Raw genomic sequence first — 17329 nt, 5'->3', positions numbered from 1 at the left:
TCTTTCAGAAACTGCATTTTGACAATGACATTTTTATTTTAATAATGAACAGATATAACAAGGAATAAACATGAGGTTGTAATAACTTAGGTAATGATGCATCATACAAGAAGATTCAGAGAGCATACAAGAGTATAAACCACAGTTATTCTAACAGATGGTTTGGACGATACTTGTAAAACATTTAAAACATCCAAACAAACTTGAACTTGGATGGAAAACAAAGACACATAATGAACAGCTAAAAATTTAACATCAGCAGTTTTAGTTTAGTGATACAGTTTCCTGAGCTCACATTAAAAATGCTTTTGGTTTTAATTAATTTACACACTACCATGAGACTTTCACCAATATGTGTCAGAAAGTTTAAAAAGCTGCACTGACTTCTCTTACATCACGATATGTTTCATTCTTCAGCGGGCGGCCGGTGTTTTCCTGATCACCACCTTTTTCTGCACACGGGGAAGAAAAGAAGATTATAAGAACAAATGATTGTTCAGAGGCCCAAAAAAAAACAAAAAAACAGTGAACATAGGGATTTATTATAATCACCTGGGGGAGGAGCCACTGGCCATTCTGCTCTCAAGTGAACTTCCTGTTGAATGAAGCATATTGATTGGAAAAGGAATCTACAGTATGATACAATATTTCAACATTTACAAATTGCTTTATTTAAAGGCAGAAATGACAAAGACTTAGGGAGCATACCGTAAAACTTCAACCAATAGCTCTGTTAAAACATTCAGATTTGGATTTGTGATCGAAGCAGCTAACTAACATTAGCTCAGGTGGGTAGCCAACAACCTGGTTCTATACATCTAAAGAACTTAATAAAAATGAACTGTTTGGCAACAAGACCAACCAGCCATTGCTGATCAAAATGTGTAGCCACACCGGGCTAGTTAAAAGGACTGGGTGTTTACTTGGGAGTAACAGTGTTTTATAGATGAGGCTCACCCATGCCAGAGAAATCAGCCGCAGACACATGGCGGTGCCGACTCATCCAAGATTCCTGATGTGCATCTGCTGAGCGCTGCTGGTTGTTGCTGTATTTCATGGAGCTATAGGAGAGGCCATCATGTTGATATTCAGAAGCAGAGAGACAACGCCTCAGCATCTCTCTCCCGTGGCGTTTAGACCCTGGGGAGGACGTGCAGTACTCATCCCTGGAGCGTTTGGACTGGGGGTGGCTCCGCCAGTCCAACTCCCTGTGGCGTTTTCTCAGGAGGGAGCGATGGGGCGACAAGGCGAGAGCTGCCAGAGCTGAGGAAGAGGGGCCTCTGCTGGCCTCAGAGCTTCTGGCACAGAGGCGGCAGGGATGCCCATTAAAGAAAGATGATTTGCTCTGGCAGACAAACTTGTGGTAGAGCCTCAGAAAGTCCTCGTCAAGCTTTTTTGGGGAGTAGGAGATGCGGATGGACGGCAGGGAGGAGTCAAAGGAAAGGTGACGCCTGAGCCTGTGACAACCTCCTGCTGGTGTGGCTGACTGAGGAGAACGAAGCTGTGTGTAAAGGGAAAGGTGGGAGTCTTGAGCGTAAAGCATCCTCTCTGGCACAACTGGCTTTTGTGGAGGGGTGGAGATTAATCTGGGCCTTGTAGCCTCTCTGGAAAAGCTTTCGGAAGAGGGTGCTTTTGGGCTTCTTGAAAAGGCACGAGGTGATCTGCTGAGGCTGGTCATCGTCCTTGCCTGTAAGGGACTCTGCCTGACTGGGGAGTTGTAGATGTCTGGTCGTTCTCTTGCAGCTGTGCTTTCAGATGCATATGTGAAGCAGCCATTGGTCTGCGGGGAGTGTGCAGTGAGAGAAAGCCTTTTAGACCTGAGGGAAGGGTCCAAGGATGCTTTTGCGGTGGGATAGCAAGGTCGTGAAGGGCTGAGCGTGTAAGTGGAGGGCTGCTCTCCCATCTGGGATACTTCAGACACAGTGAAGGTCTCATTTAGTGAACTCTCTCTTGGCTCAGAGGGACCAGAGAGGTCCATCACGAGGACAGACTGGTGCTCCTCTCTTCTCCCCCTCCCAGGAGACGGCTGCTGCATTTGCCAATCCTGCATATTACTTAACATCTGCAGCGGAGACCGAGGGGTGGTCTCAGGCCCCAGGAACTGCCTTCTGACGGGGCTGCCTTCATTCAGCAGCATTGTGTTTTTCGGGTTTCTGTTGTGTTTCAGTGTGATGATGAAGGTGTTGCTGAGATTGCTTCTGTTTGACTGCTGTCGCCATCTGCGGTACCTCCTCAGCACCGAGTCAGCTGCATCTGAGACATGCTGCCGGTGCCAGGCCCTCCCTATACGACTGATCATGCTGGGGTAGAGCTCCACCAAAGAGCTGCCTTGGCTTCTCAGAGTCATTTCCAGCTCCTCATCTTGGTCCTCAGGCTGGACCTCCACCTCAAAAATGGTTCTCTGACTCGCATCCGACGAGCTCACAGTCAGGTGAGTCGTGTCACTTCTAGCTGTCACTGTAGGGCGCAAAAAGGGAGAAGAAACGTCACCTTAAATTAGACACCTTTTCATTTCAATTTCTGGAAATAGCTCAAAACCATTTGCCTATTGCTTCCTCACCATCATCCTCCACAGACACAGACAGGTTGGAAGCACAAGTTTCATCAGCTCTGCCGGATTGAAGCGTGAAGTTTAACTGTTGAAAAAAAACAACAATAATGAATTTGAGATGTACAAGACATTGAAAACAGAATTGTTGAAATAAACACTAAATTTACCTGAGAGTCTGTTGTTATGTCCTGGGCTGCAGGGGAAGAAATATCAGAGCAATCAAATTAATAAATATACAACTTAAAAACAACTCTGTAAATTGCTTTTCGTGTTTTAGGTTATGGATACTCACATCTTGACTCGTCACTCACATCTGTCAGGCGCTGAGGAGAGGATAAGTGTCTGATTATAATAGCTGAAAATATATTCAATACCTGAATTCACTGAGAACATGCATTTAACCAAACTGCTTCCTAAATCAGGCTATTGTATTTTATGTCATGTGTGGATGCAGAGTATATTCATAGAAACCCAAAACTTTGATCCCACCTTGTTCAGCTCCATTTTTGACTGCCTCATGTAGCGTTCAATTGCTTCATCATGCAGAGACAGAAAAGAAACACAATGAGACAAGGTCACATGACAACTGTCAAACTGCAGAGATGAAACAAATCACAGACTGGTTGGTTAACCTGAGTGAATGCAAAAACAAAGAAGCACAGTTGTGACATACCATTATTTAACTATTGACTCACCTGTAAAATGTCTTGATTGATCATTTATAATAAAAATGTCAGCGAGTGGTGACAATGCCGTTGAATTCTCTAATCGTACGCTGGCGATGTGTTGATGATTAATATAGTTGAATCAACTAATCAATATATCTATGTCTCAACACTTAAAAAAGACAATTAAAAAAGAAAACCTATGGCTTGTCATAGGTACGTCATTGACGACATCTACAAAGACATTTTGAATAGTGGAAATCTCTTTTTTGATGACTAAAATTAAATTCTGACTAGTAATGAAAGCAACTGTAAATATCCCAATTTTTTATTTGTGCCAATATTATTTATACAAGTTACAATTGTATTTCAGATGGCTGACATGCAACTCTAGATATCTGGAGTAACATTTCAATAGTAAGAACTGGATTTAAGATATCTAGAATTACTTTTGTGACACCTGTAATGTTGGAACAATTGCATTTATCTACAATAAATTTTACTTTGCCACTAGCAGGACTTAAATTGTTGATATCAGTATCTGCATTTCAAGTTATCTACAACTTTGATTGCACTAGTCAAAACCTAATTTATAATATCTTCAAGTCCTTTAAAATGGCCATTTTAACATTTAATCTCTAGACTGGATATATACTACAGATATCTGTAATTCAGATTCCTGGTCAAAAAGAACATTTCAGATATCCACAATTACATTCTTAGATCCACAAGTGTCATTTTAGATATCCACAATGTCATACTTACGTAACTTTTGTCATTCATCTTAATTTCTGATATCCACAACTGTATTTCGGTATCCAGATAGAAGATTCTGGATATTTGCAACAGAATTCTTACTGGGAAAACTACAACATTAGACATCTACAGTCTAGTTGTTACTGGTCATGATGTTAATTTCAAATATACAAAACAGAAAAACAATATCAGACATACTTATAAATATAAATAAATATCTATAATAAGTCCACACTCCATATTTGGTCCGGACGGGGACGTGAACTGGGTCGCTGATTCAAGTCCCCGTCTGGACCAAGTATATAGCGTGGACTGGTAGCTGGAGAGGTGCCAGTTTGCCTCCTGGGCACTGCTGAGGTGCCCTTGAGCAAGGCACCGAACCTCCAACTGCTCTCTGCGCCTGTCCATGGGCAGCCCCCCTCACTGGGCCATCTCTCCATTTAATGCATGTGCAAAAACTGAATTTCCCGTCAGGGATTAATAAAGTATATCTTTAATTTAATTAATATAACTCTGAATACTTTTGTGGATCTCTGCAGCTGTATTGTTGCTAGTCATAATTCTAATTGTGGATATCTAAAGTTGCATCTTCTCTAATTGTAATGCCCATTGTGGATCCATAAGGACATTTTTACTAGACAAAACTGATTTTTTTTTTATTTTGGATATTTAAACATTACATTATGGATATCTGGGATGTTTTTATTTTTATTTTGGATATTTAAAATTTAAATTTAGACTAGTAAGTGGATTGTACATATCTGAAATGGGAGTTTTTCCTAGTAAGAATCACAATGCAGATATAATCAAGGCACAATACACATGAATGGAAAAAGTGGTATCATGTTGTCCTATGAGGAATGTCATTGTGGTTATCTGAAATGTTATTTTAAATTAGGAGGAACTGAATGACAGATTAATCCAGCTATGACGTGTAAACTCAGTGCCATAGTCTCTTCCATTAAACCCCGGGTTAACTCAATGTTACAACAGCTTTGCAGTCAACTTACCTGGAGTTGATGTTTTCACGAGGCACACCTCCATCCCTCCATCTTGGTCCTGAAGCTTTGAATACTGTAGAAAACATTAGCAGAGGAGACGCTAAGTAAAGTGTTTTTTAACGGTAGCTGTGCTACTTAGCGTTATGCTAACGGCCCGAGGACTGTTAACGCACCTTGTCTATGATTCGTTCCAGCGACGTTTTGTAGCTTAAACTGTTTTCAGTGAGTCGTTTCGTTAAAAAATCGTCCATGTTGGATATCAAGTGCGTTTCTCGATGTTGAAACGTGGTGAAAGTAGCAGCGGACTACTGAATCGAAAAACTTAACGCGAGTTTAAGAGCTTCTTCTTATTTTTCTTAACGTTTTATTGCGGTTGTTGCGTTTTTGGTTTTAAGTTCTGACTTCTGGCGGGTAACGTTCAAAATTCTGCCACAAAATACAGACTGCTGATTGGACAGGGTGGCGTTCAAAGATACTGGGAAATCCTTGTTTCCAAAAATAGCGCTCTAAAAACATCCTGAAAGTAGAAGAATTGACTTTGTTGTGTACACAAACAAGGGATTTGACTTTTGTTTTTGTTTATGTATACTCTCCGTCAGTGATGGAATGTAACTAAGTAGGCCACATTTACAAGTACTGTATTTATAAGTACAATTTTTGAGGAACCTCAAAAATGGACAATATAGTCACTTTGCAGATTCATCATTATTGTTTTGTGTCTACAGTAAAGTACAAGTACCTCAAAGTTTATTTAAACACAGTACTTAAGTAAATGTACTTCGTTACATTCCACACTGGTTGTGGCTAAGTCAGATTTCGTGATGTCGACTTCAGCAGAAGCACTTGAATCAGCCATCAGCGTGACGCCATCTTTACGCGACAAACAGTAACACGATGCCAGCGTCCGTCCAACTGCCTCGATATAAACAAGACTTCATTCCTCTGAATTAATCAATAAATGAATCATAATATGATTTACGGGCTTGTGTCCAGACTCGGGACTTCCGGAGAATGAGCCGGTGGTCTTTGAACGGCTCAATATGGCTGCTGCTCGGACTCTGCAGGAGTTTGTATCCGCCGCTGCCTCTCTGCACCCCGACAGAGCAGCTGTGACATATGACAGCGGGTCAGAGTCAGACAGCCCGGTGTCTTTGCTCTACAGAGATCTGGTTCAACTGTCCGGTGAACTGTCTCATATCCTACGACAGACCTGCTCTCCTAATAACGGCCTGATCGGACTGTATTGTTGTGATGATGTATTCATACCTGTGTGGATTCTGGGGTGAGTTCACTGTCAAGTGTCAAATCACAGCATCTGACCGGTGTATATGTGTGTGGGGATTGAACAGTTTTGAATTTCGGTGCCATATGAAATGAGTAATGTTCCTGGGTGACATGAAGATAAATAGTCTTGTGTTGTTTTCCAGGATCCTGCAGACACCTGCTGCTTATGTCCCTCTGGACCCAGAAGCTCCAGGACTCCTCTCTGCCAGAGTCATGACCCAGTGTGGCCTTAAGTACTGTGCTGTGAAGACCGACACCCTGCAGGTTGACTAATTCATATTTTATGAGTATAGAAAACAAATATAATGACCAATTATGCAAACACAATATTTGATAATACCTGGCAATCCACTGGTTCCCAACATAAGTCCCTACAGACTGAACTATTCCTCTCAGGATCACGGTTTAAGAACATTAATCTGTCAGGGAAACCCGGGGCAAACATGTTCTGTTGAGCTCCTACTAACTGTTTCCTGCATTATGTCCACCTCTATTGCAGGCCACAGACCAAGAACCCAATAATATGAAATGTGCACAATATAAACTAAACTAATAAACATCTTAAAAACAGATATTGACACAATAAGACAGGGCCACAAAATTAGCTAATAATCCAGGACCCACTACAGCTGTTATCAGGGATGAGACAATATAAGGTTTTATCCCAGATCACGATAAACCATGCACCCTTGAACTCTTACACCAGCTACTTCAGTTTTGTAACGGTACAAAAATATTTATAAGCAACCAAAATTTATTTATCATCTATCCTGCTTTTGTCGTTAAATATATTGTGTATATATTTGATTGCATGTTATTTGCAACCTCCTGTTAGCAAGTCATCTCACCTCACCTCACCTCACCTTATTGTGATTGTCAGAATAATCATGAATATAGTGTCCAGCAGCACTCAAACCTCAAAAAAAATAAAAATAAATAAAGATCTTAATTGAGCATAGTGTATTTCACATTTAAACACATGACACCATATTAAATAATTGATGAGCCTGGCTTTTAAGATCGTTTGTTTGCTTTTGACTCAAAAGGGTGCTCATTAAAAAAACAATCTGTGTCCTATCTGTGTAGGGGTGCATGATAATACGAGCATGTCATTGGTATCGGCCGATATTGGCTTTAAGTAGGAGAATATGCTTTTTGTTATTTGGCACCATGAATGAATTTTACATTCATTGAAAATCACTGTGTTTCATGTCTCCATCTGCTGGTGGGCCGTCACAGTAACAGCATGCATGCATAATATGATATTAACTCCACTACAGAAGAGACTTGATGATTATTAAAATTAGGTAGGGAAAAAAGTGGATATATCGATATCGGTATCAGTTATCTGTCAAATAAATTATTATATATCGGTGTATCTGATATCGGCAAAAAATCCTATATAGTGCATCCCTATATCTGTGAAGCAATAAAATATTTGTATTTGTCTATAAAAACTTATGAAGTGTGTTGGTACATCTAAACCTGAGTGCAATTAAATATATGAGTTTGTTAAAAATAAAGTGCATAAAAAATGTTTTTCCATTATTTTTTATTCTTTTGTTTGTAATTAAATATCCACTAAAGCAGATTTATGGGCACACTGTTGGACATTTCCTTAAAGTGATTCTTAAAATCTGCAGTTCACTTTGTTTTTTATTATCATTTATTAAACAGTATGATTATGCGTTTATTATCTGTTGAAGTCTTTCCTCCTTGTCACTGCTTTGTATGAATATTCACGTTGATTTTATTTCCTCTTCCTCCTCCTCCTACTCCTCCTCGTCCAGCAATTCCAGGCAGCTCTCGCCCAACATGTGTCTGTGGAGGTTTGTGTGGTGTTGCCAAAGTTCAAACTCACCCTGATACGAGTTGAGCTGCTGCCAGTCGCTGAGCACCGACCAGGACCAGAGCAAACCGGAGCTCAGACAGCAGATGGTGCTGGTTTAAAGGAGGCTGTGCACAAAGACTTGGCGTATGTGCTGCACACATCTGGAACTACTGGCCTTCCGAAGATCGTGAGGGTGCCACACAAGTGTATACTCCCCAATATACAGCACCTGAGGTGAGGTTTTGTTTTGTTGTTGGCCTCTGAAACATTATTTTCATTCATATCTACAAGCGCATCTCTCTTGGATCAGATCTTTGTTTCAGATGAGTGCAGACGATGTGGTTTTCCTCGCCTCGCCCTTGACCTTTGACCCCTCTGTGGTGGATATGTTCCTGGCCTTATCATCCGGGGCTCAGCTCCTCATCGTCCCCACTGTGATCAAGAAAATGCCCAGTCGACTGGCTCGACTTCTGTTCAGGAATCACAAGACGACCGTCCTGCAGGCAGGTGTGAACAAATTGTATTTTTCTTTGAATGACTTTTCCGTTGCTAAAACGTGTCGTCTTGTTTCTACAGGTCACACCGACACTGCTCAGCCGCTTCGGGCGCCGTATCCTAAAACAGGAAGTGTTGTCATCTGGCTCCTCGTTGCGTGTGTTGGCTCTGGGTGGAGAGGCCTGCCCCTCGCCAGCTCTGCTGAGGAGCTGGAGGCACGAGGACAACAAAACCCACATCTACAATATCTACGGTGTCACTGAAGTGTCCTGCTGGGCCTGCTCTTATAAAATACCAGAGTCTCTACTGCAGTCTGACAACCTGTGAGTGCACCCTGTTTAAACAAGTTGTTAAAGATACTTACTCACCCTCTAAATGGCCATCTGTGTTACTTTGAATTTGTCAAGAAATTAAGAAATTAAATGATCAGTGATCAAGTATTACGCTGCAGTCGATACAACTTTTATTCAACATTACCTGCCTTTCAGCACGTCGTCCTTTGTGCCTCTTGGGACTCCCCTGATGGACACAGTGGTGGAAGTAAGAGATGAACACGGCCGAATTGTTACAGAGGGCGAAGGTCAGGTGTTCATAGGTGAGAAAGATCTCATTCACACACACACACGTGTGGAAATCTTTTATCTGTGGATAAAATCCACATAAATCCGTGTGACCGTTGGTGCAGGTGGAGAGGACAGAGTGTGTCTCCTGGATGATGAGGAGACCGTCGTCCCCGGGACGATGAGAGCAACTGGAGACTGGGTGAATGTTGAAGACACGCAGCTGTACTACCTGGGACGCAGAGACAGGCTGATCAAACGCCACGGCAAACGAGTCAACTTGGACAGCCTGCAGCAGGTGAGATATTTTATTCTGACATATATATATATATATAGAGAGAGGGAGAGAGAGAGAGAGAGAGAGAGAGATTATAAAGTTTCTAGAGAAGAAATTTGTTGAACTGTAGCCTCAGTTTCCTGTTGTTAGCTGACAGGAGTGGCACCTGGTGTGGTCTTCTGCTGCTGTAGCCCATCTGCTTCAAGGTTGGACAAGGTGTTGTTGCTTCAGAGATGCTCTTCTGCACACCTTGGTTGGAACCAGTGCTTATTTGACTTCCTGTTGCCTTTCTATCATCTTGAACCAGTCTGGCCATTCTCCTCTGACCTCTGGCATCAACAAGGCATTTTGGCTCACTGGATATTTTCTCTTTTTGGGACCATCCTCTGTAAACCCTAGAGATGGTTGTGCTGAAAATCCCAGTAAATACTCAGACCAGCCCGTCTGGCACCAACAACCATGCCACGTTCAAAGTCACTTAAATCACCTTTCTTCATCATTCTAATGCTCAGTTTGAACTTCAGCAGCTCGTCTTCACCATGTCTACATGACTAAATGCACTGAGTTCCTGCCATGTGATTGGCTGATTAGTTATTTGTGAACAGGTGTACCTAATAAAGTGGCCGGTGAGTGTAACTAGTTTGAAATGCAAGCAGCTGTAATTACATTTTTGGATAACAGAAGTTTTTTGTGGGTTGAAGTTTGGATGTTTTAACTGACTGTAAACATATCAAGCTTTACATTTTTTCGGGAGAAGAGAAGGTGAAGTATTAATGTCGTATCTCCGCTCCTCCAGCTTATACAGAGTCTGCCCCAGGTGGAGGCCTGTGCCGTGGTTCTGCAAGAAGCCTCTCGACTGCTCGCCTTTGTCGTGGCGTCCACATCTGGAGACCAAAAAGCAGATTCTCCTCTCACATCTGTACTGGGGCATGCGGAACAAACAGCCTCAGCCGAGCGTGGTGAAGACCTCCCCTCTGCAGTAAAGCACTGTCAGGAGGAGCCGGGTGGCACAGACGGAGATCTGAGCAGACTCATCCTGAACCAGCTGTCTCTGCTGCTGCCGTCTTACAGCGTTCCCGACACGCTGCTGCTGGTCCCGGCCTTGTGTTTGACTCCTCATGGTGAGCATCAGACACACAGTCACTGCTGAGGACACACGATAATGCATCACTGTTTTAGTTTCTTTCTGTTTGTTTTACGGCAGGAAAAGTGGACGTGAAGGCACTTCTAGATATTTACCAAAGACAGAGACGGTGTTTAGAGTCTTCACGGGGCGATTTCAACAAACTGAAGCAAACTCTGCAGTCCTTGTGGCAGGTATGACCAGTTCATTACTTTTGACCACACAATTTTAAATTTAAATATCTCCTGCTGTAATTTGTGGCATCAATTTGAATTCACCTACCTATCAACAGAAAGCTCTAGATCTGCCTGAAGATGAAACCATCAACGAGGAATCCAACTTCCTGTTGAGTGGAGGAGATTCTCTGAAGGCACTACACCTGTGTGAAGACATCCTCACTGCTGTGGGAGCGACCTCACCGGAGCTTTTGGAGGTTATACTTGACGGGACCTTCTCAGACGTGCTGCGGCACGCTGAGAGAGTTACACTGATGGTGCCACTTGAGAACAGCCGGTCTTCTCCGTCTGAGGCCAAGAAACGCCACTCTGACGCTCCCCCTGTGGTGCCAGCAAAGAGAGGACGCACAGATTCCACAGCAGCAGAGAGGCCGCAGGGGGAGACTTGGGCTGTTAAAGTTATAAGACGAGCAGGAGAGGTGATGGAGATGCAAAACAGACGTCCACAGACTAATGGAAGCTTTAAGGCTGATGCACCTGGCGTGAAGGATCCCAGTAAAAAATGCAGAGATGATGTTCTGGGCCTCAGTCTGAGCTGGTCCTCAGACACAGGCAGATGTGTGGACGCCTCCCCAGTGCTTCTGGTACAACACAGAACAGATGTGAAGTCAGCAACAGTGTTCATCGGCTCCCACTCTCACAGGATCCAGGCTTTAGACCTGACCACCGGGAGCCTTCTGTGGGAGCGAGTTCTTGGGGACAGAATCGAAGCCTCAGCCGCGGTGTCTCGCTGCGGGAGCCTCGTGGTCATAGGTCAGCATCAGCTCTCTGGATATTGCATGAATATATGTTACTGTATGTTTTTTGCCTTCAGGGTTTATTTTTGGATTTTCACAGGTTGCTACGATGGCTGTGTGTATTTCCTGTGTGCCACGTCTGGAGAGACACGGTGGACGTTTAAGACGGGAGACGCTGTGAAGAGCTGTCCTGCTGTGGATCCCCTCACAGGTCTGGTGATAGTCGGCTCACATGATGGACACGTTTACGCCCTGGACCCAAAGGTAGGAAGCTTTTAAATGTTTTGTGGCAAGTGTCTTGTTTCATGTTGGTTAAACGATATTACTGCCAGTAACAGGAGCAAGATTGACAAGTTTATTAACCCTTTAGTTTCCTCTCAGGGGAGTAAAAGTTATCTAAACTAGAACATGTATGTAGTAGAGATAAATCAAGGTAAAAGTGTGTGTTCTTTTAGGTCCAGCAGTGTGTTTGGAGGCGTCACTGTGGGGGTGGAGCTGTGTTTTCCTCACCCTACCTCCACACGTCACTCAGACGGCTGTATGCAGCGTCACTGGGAGGTCACCTCCTCTGTCTTAACCCTGTGAGTAAACAAAATACCAAACATCGGTAAAAAGTTGTCCCACTTAAGGACATTTTGACACAGGCTGCACTTTAGTGTCTGATGAGTGTGTTTCCTGTTCCAGGACAGCGGAGAGGTCCTGTGGTCGTACCGTAGAGACACCCCGTTCTTCTCTTCACCAAACGCCTCCTCTGGTCAGGTGGTGATCGGATCGGTGGACAAAAACATCTGCTGCTTCAGCAACTCAGGGACACTGGTGAGAAGCTGAACACTGACTGCTGCGTTTCTCCACCCACTATGTACTACGTTATAGTGTTTTACATGTGCTCTGACACCAGGGCTGCGTTCAGCCCCTACAAATATAGCAAAATGTTAATTGAAACTGAAGCGGTGGTACGTTAAACACCCTGTTGTTGGAGACATGAAATACAATACATTGCGCAAGATAAGGAAAAGCATGTTGTCTCAATCTGATATTTCATTTTAAAGCCGATATCAATGACAAACTTATATTATCAACATGTAGGTCGACTCTAATGTTTCATTTTACAGCCGATATCGGCCGGTACCGATGACGTGCTGATATTATCGAGCATCCTTAGTCTTTTAGCTGCCTGAAAAATCAGTCAAAAAGAATAATTCACCTACAGAATGACCATTTGTCAATCACTTAATTGTGCTATGTTGCCTTGAATTTGTGACAAAAACGGCAAACATATTGATTGATTGGAGACCATGTTTAACAAAGCAAAACTATATCAAAACATCTGTGTACAAACTCTCACACAGCTCATTTCAACGGATATTTTGATGTAATCTTTCTGTTGTTAAACACGTCCCGCATCAATAAATCAATCAATATTTCTGTTTGCCATTTTCCGTGGAGGCATGTGAGGAAAATAGTTTATAGTATTCTTTTAGGTGTATGCTATATTTTGAATATTTTCACCTTTCTAACAGGAAACTGAAGCCGTTATCTTTGCTCTACAGACTACATTGACAAAAACTGTAATTTTACCTCACAGAACACAGGAGCTGCTGCCTCCATCAGCTAGTTTGAGTTATTGTGTGACTTAAGTGTTTTAAAGGGTTAGTTTGGATTCTCCAAAGTCACACACAATGACACATACAAATAATCTGACTGAGGCAGCAGTAGACCAACAACTCCCATGTTCAGTGATGTAAAATTAGTGAAGGGTTTTTCAGCTTTGAAGAGAGCATAGCTGGATATAACAGTATCAGCTCCCCTCCTTCCTGCTTCTCCAAACTAGCTCCATCTACTGTTGGTAAAACGCTGACCGTGGACAAGTACCTCACACAACCCCACTTCAAAAAATCCAATCTATCCCTTTAAGGATTGCAAGTTTTTCAAATTGAGCAAAAGCTATTTTTAAATGTGTTTCTCTGCAGGTTTGGCAGTTTTTAACAGAGGGACCCGTCTTCTCCTCTCCGTGCGTCACGCCAGACCGGCAGAGGGTTCTGTGTGGATCACATGACGGCCATCTGTACTGTTTGAACTGTGACGACGGCTCTTTAGTTTGGACGTTCCAGACCACAGGGAAGGTGTACTCCAGTCCGTGTGTGTTTGATGGCTCTGTCGTGGGCAGGAGGGGGAATCTGGTGGCTGTGGCCTCCACAGATGGCACAGTGTGGGTCTTAGATGAACAAGATGGACGAATGCTGGCGTCGTTCACTCTACCCGGGGAGCTGTTTTCATCCCCAGTGGTGTTTGAACGCTCCCTCGTAGTCGGGTGCCGCAATGACTATGTGTACTGTCTAAAGCTGACTGTCAAAGAGGAAACACAGAAGGATGAGGTGTATTTCTCTTTTTTGTAATAAACACTGATTGCTTTTCAATCTGTGTCAGAGCGCAGAGGGTGCTTTGGGAAATAAGCTTTAATTAAAGTTGAGGGAAATAATGAGTCTTCCAGTTCAGACATCAGTATTTAATTTACATTATTCATAACATTTTGTGTCTCTTTAAGAATTTTCTCATGAATATCTCTAAGTGGGACAAAAAAAGTGCAAATAATACCAAACATTTTTTTCTTGTTACATATAACACTGCGTACACTACACTATTGTGCACGACCAACGTTAGAAACAAAATGACAAAGTGACTCCTTCTGAACGAAGCTCCGGTGACGCCTTCCACTTCCATACAGTACATACTTACATACATACAGATTGTTAAGTTGAGTGGCAGGAAATGAGAATGCTGGAGGGCTTCTTTTTTCCTCCATTCACAGAGGAAATGCTTACATCATTATGTAAGATCATATCACATTTACGTGGAAGTGATGGCGTAAGCCTACAAACACAAGTGTGTTACGGGAGGACGGCTACGAGAATTGTATGTTACAGCAAGCAGGTGTTGTGTCTGTCTCCATTAGCAAGAAGAAAAAAAATCCAAGTCACGTCGTCACACAGCTGTGAGGGTAATGTGTGGCTCACTGTAAATGCCCAGTAACACTTGTGGTCTTCAGTGCTGTGTTTAGGTGCACCCACCGTGTGATCATGACAGATTCTAGGTTACTTTAAAATGGCAAAAATTGTACAATAGCCTGTTTGACAGCTATCACAGTCGTCACGGACACAGTGAGAAGTGTTATGCTAAGGTTGTGAGTATGAGTAAAAAAAAAAAAAAAAAAGGCTTCTTTTGTACATGACAAACAAGGCTCAGAGGAGATACGGTATTCTTCACATAAATAATACCAACGCATGTAACACTTCCATCAGATGCAGATTCAACAGGGTCATGTCGAGTTATTGTTACTGGTAGCCCTTAAAACACGATTCAGACAGTTACCCTCTGTTGATTAAACACTGTCACATGTCAGAGCTTCACCTCTCTACTAAAGACACCTTTTATTGTGTTGAGCGAATGATTTATTTACAACCATGGTGACACAGTTGGCTACAAAATAAAATAAAAAAAAAACCAAAATCGGGGTTGGCTATTGCGATGGCCAGCCGTGGTTGTGATTGGCTGCTGCCCCCCTAGACTGCGACATGTTCGTTCTATCTGTGGGACATTATACTTTGTGTGTTTGTATACAGTATGTGCATGCGCGCAACAATTGTTTACATATATCTGTGCGACTGTATTGGAATATTTGGATGTGAAGCGCACTTTAACATGATAATAGTACCAGCCAGTGTGTGTGCGGGGTTGCGAGGTGATGGAGGGCTTTACTTGTTTCACAGTCAGGAGGGTTTTCATGGAGGGCAGAGGGGGGACGGGGTGATGGTGACTCTCCAGGTGCTTCAGAGTCTGTGGGCAGTGTGCAGTCTCGATGCAGGTCTGAGCCCAGAGTGAAGCTGGGGTGTGTGGAGGAGGGGCTATTTGATGATCTGAGGACAGTCGCTCCAGGCTTTGGCCTTTCGCTTGGCCAGAGCCAGCCATGCCGGCTCTGTGGACACCTGCGGAGAGTCACTGGAGGGGAAGCGCTTTGACACCTCCTTGACAGCAGGTGGCGACGGTGTCGAGTCTGCGATCTCAACTGACACAACAAATGAAGGACAATAATTAGTCACATATCTTGTAGTTACACCACACAGCCTTTAAAGGCTCATTTAATGAAAGAAGCTTAATGAAACTAATTTTGCTGCAAATATTCATCAACAATAGTCTTCAGATTATAAATATTATTTATATATATGGTCTTTAAAACATAACAGTGGAAAATGTACTTCACAATTTCTTAGAGCCCAAGGTGATGTATGTTTTGCCCAACCAACAGTCCCTAGCCTCAAAAATATTCTGTTTTCCAGAATGTTTAACAAGGAAAAGCAACAAATTCTCACATTTGAAAAAAATTTCAAATATCAGAATAGTTATTGATTAATTTTCTGTCAATTGACTGGTTGTTGCAGCTCTATCCTACTGTAGCATATAAATACTAAATAAATATTTTTAATTATTAACAAATTATTGAAATCTTTAAAAGTTTCAACATATCGTTTTTACAGATTCAGGGCTGAAACCACCAGGTATAGCCGATATTAATTAATCTGACTGTTTATTATTTAGTCTGTCTGTCTTTAATAAATATGAATGAATACATTTCCATCACAATTTCGCAGAAGCCGACAAAAAATAATCTAAACTAGAAAATTTCTCAAGAAATTCTGACTGGGTGCCTGCTCCCACCACCGATTTCATGAAAACCTAGTAATCAAAATGTCCATTTAGCCCAATAAAGTTCCAAATCTCACGAACTGTTTAAAGGTTAAATCTTTTTTTTTTTTTTTTTAAATGTCAAAATATGGCGATTTGGTCGAGCCTCAAATAGGAGTCATTTTAGCTCTGGTCACATCGAATTCACAGTGATCTCCTGTCACATTCAAACGGAAATTTAACAGTTTTTTTGGGACTTTTGTAAAAACATTTTGTTGAATCTCTGAAAAAAATCTTAGCACACAGTTCCCAGTCATTACCCACATTTTTATGTATTTTTTGCCCGTGTGTTGGAGATGCTGCGAGACAAGCAGCATGCCGAAATTTCATGTAGCAAGAATAAGAAATAAGCTGGATGAATTACATATGTTGTGCCTGTGGCACAACACACACCCCAAATTACAAGAAAACAAAAACACAGCTCACCCTTTACATTTTAGAATTTCAAAAAACATCTGCAAGAAATCCTTGATTCCCTCTGAAATAATCTAAAATAGACACTAAAGTTTAACCTGCTTTTACCAGCTGCTGCTTTAAAAGTCCTTTTTTAATTTTGTTTTGAATGTGAATCACATGCCCTGTTGAGGCTTGTCAAAGGAGAATTTCTTTCACTGTTGGGACAGACAATAAAGTTTATCTATTCTATTAGCACTTTTTTACTTAAAAAAGCACTTCACCTGCAAAATTATCATTGTATTGTATCAATTATATACCCTGTGTCATCTTGAATCTGTGAATTTGTTTTTCATATGCCTCCTCAGTAAATTAAGACTCCAAAAAAGGCAAACATTTCTTCATGAATTGAAGTAATCAGTGACAGCGGTTAACGAATGAAGAATTATATCAAAACATTGTTTACAAACTTTCACACAACTCATGTAGTATAACCAAAGTCTGATTTATCCTCTCATATGCTCAATCCTTCCCAAACAAGTGCGATTACGATTTCAAACACGTCAGTACAGTCTCATGCACAGCTGGGTTGCATGCCTGGGCGCTCGAGTGCATTTGAAGTCAGCCCAAGCAGTGCTTATATGAAAGTGCGTACTCAGGCCCCGATACTCGAAGGCGGA

General features: G+C 42.1%; 3 protein-coding genes across 8 annotated transcripts in view; 1 reads left to right on the top strand and 2 right to left on the bottom strand.

Moving 5' to 3' along the window:
• Window positions 1-60: 60 nt before the first annotated feature.
• Window positions 61-5397, bottom strand: si:dkeyp-117h8.4 (uncharacterized protein LOC572032 homolog). Of its 2 annotated transcripts, none has more exons than XM_049587776.1 (9): window positions 5147-5397; window positions 4983-5046; window positions 3041-3084; window positions 2844-2874; window positions 2719-2744; window positions 2561-2636; window positions 958-2457; window positions 553-595; window positions 61-452 (listed from the first exon to the last, which is right to left on the bottom strand). In XM_049587776.1, the coding sequence occupies exons 1-9, from the start codon at window positions 5222-5224 to the stop codon at window positions 440-442; spliced, it is 1875 nt and encodes a 624-aa protein (XP_049443733.1). In that variant the 5' UTR covers window positions 5225-5397; the 3' UTR covers window positions 61-439. The 2 variants fall into 2 exon arrangements, with proteins under 2 accessions (XP_049443733.1, XP_049443732.1); XM_049587775.1 differs by having other exon boundaries at window positions 553-591.
• A 448-nt stretch (window positions 5398-5845) lies between these two features.
• On the top strand, window positions 5846-13933 carry aasdh (aminoadipate-semialdehyde dehydrogenase). The gene is made up of 14 exons (XM_049588317.1): window positions 5846-6255; window positions 6401-6521; window positions 8048-8322; window positions 8399-8591; window positions 8665-8906; window positions 9072-9178; window positions 9269-9441; window positions 10217-10541; window positions 10625-10737; window positions 10836-11532; window positions 11617-11780; window positions 11972-12097; window positions 12201-12332; window positions 13487-13933. Exons 1-14 carry the CDS (start codon window positions 6014-6016, stop codon window positions 13910-13912), a joined length of 3336 nt encoding a protein of 1111 aa, XP_049444274.1. The 5' UTR covers window positions 5846-6013; the 3' UTR covers window positions 13913-13933.
• A 14-nt stretch (window positions 13934-13947) lies between these two features.
• The window catches only part of cracd (capping protein inhibiting regulator of actin dynamics), a 30355-nt gene continuing 26973 nt past the window's right edge, over window positions 13948-17329 (bottom strand). For all 5 annotated transcript variants that reach the window (XM_049588313.1, XM_049588312.1, XM_049588315.1 and 2 more), the window contains one exon: window positions 13948-15579. In XM_049588313.1, the coding sequence (XP_049444270.1) occupies window positions 15419-15579 (161 nt within the window). In that variant the 3' untranslated portion in view covers window positions 13948-15418. The remainder of the gene's footprint in view (window positions 15580-17329) is intronic.

This window comes from Epinephelus fuscoguttatus, linkage group LG10, assembly GCF_011397635.1.
Source record: "Epinephelus fuscoguttatus linkage group LG10, E.fuscoguttatus.final_Chr_v1".
Taxonomy (NCBI): domain Eukaryota; kingdom Metazoa; phylum Chordata; class Actinopteri; order Perciformes; family Serranidae; genus Epinephelus; species Epinephelus fuscoguttatus.
The sequence above is the reverse complement of the archived record's forward strand: the minus strand, read 5'-3'. Positions and strand labels throughout refer to the sequence as shown.

Coding starts and splice junctions, on each gene's coding strand:
- si:dkeyp-117h8.4 (XM_049587775.1), bottom strand. CDS start 5,224: ATGGACGATTTTTTAACGAAACGACTCACTGAAAACAGTTTAAGCTAC. Junction 3,085..4,982: donor CGTGAAAACATCAACTCCAG/GTAAGTTGACTG, acceptor TGCATGATGAAG/CAATTGAACGCTACATGAGG. Junction 453..552: donor GCCAGTGGCTCCTCCCCCAG/GTGATTATAATA, acceptor CCCCGTGTGCAG/AAAAAGGTGGTGATCAGGAA.
- aasdh (XM_049588317.1), top strand. CDS start 6,014: ATGGCTGCTGCTCGGACTCTGCAGGAGTTTGTATCCGCCGCTGCCTCT. Junction 11,533..11,616: donor CGGGAGCCTCGTGGTCATAG/GTCAGCATCAGC, acceptor GGATTTTCACAG/GTTGCTACGATGGCTGTGTG. Junction 11,781..11,971: donor TTTACGCCCTGGACCCAAAG/GTAGGAAGCTTT, acceptor GTGTTCTTTTAG/GTCCAGCAGTGTGTTTGGAG.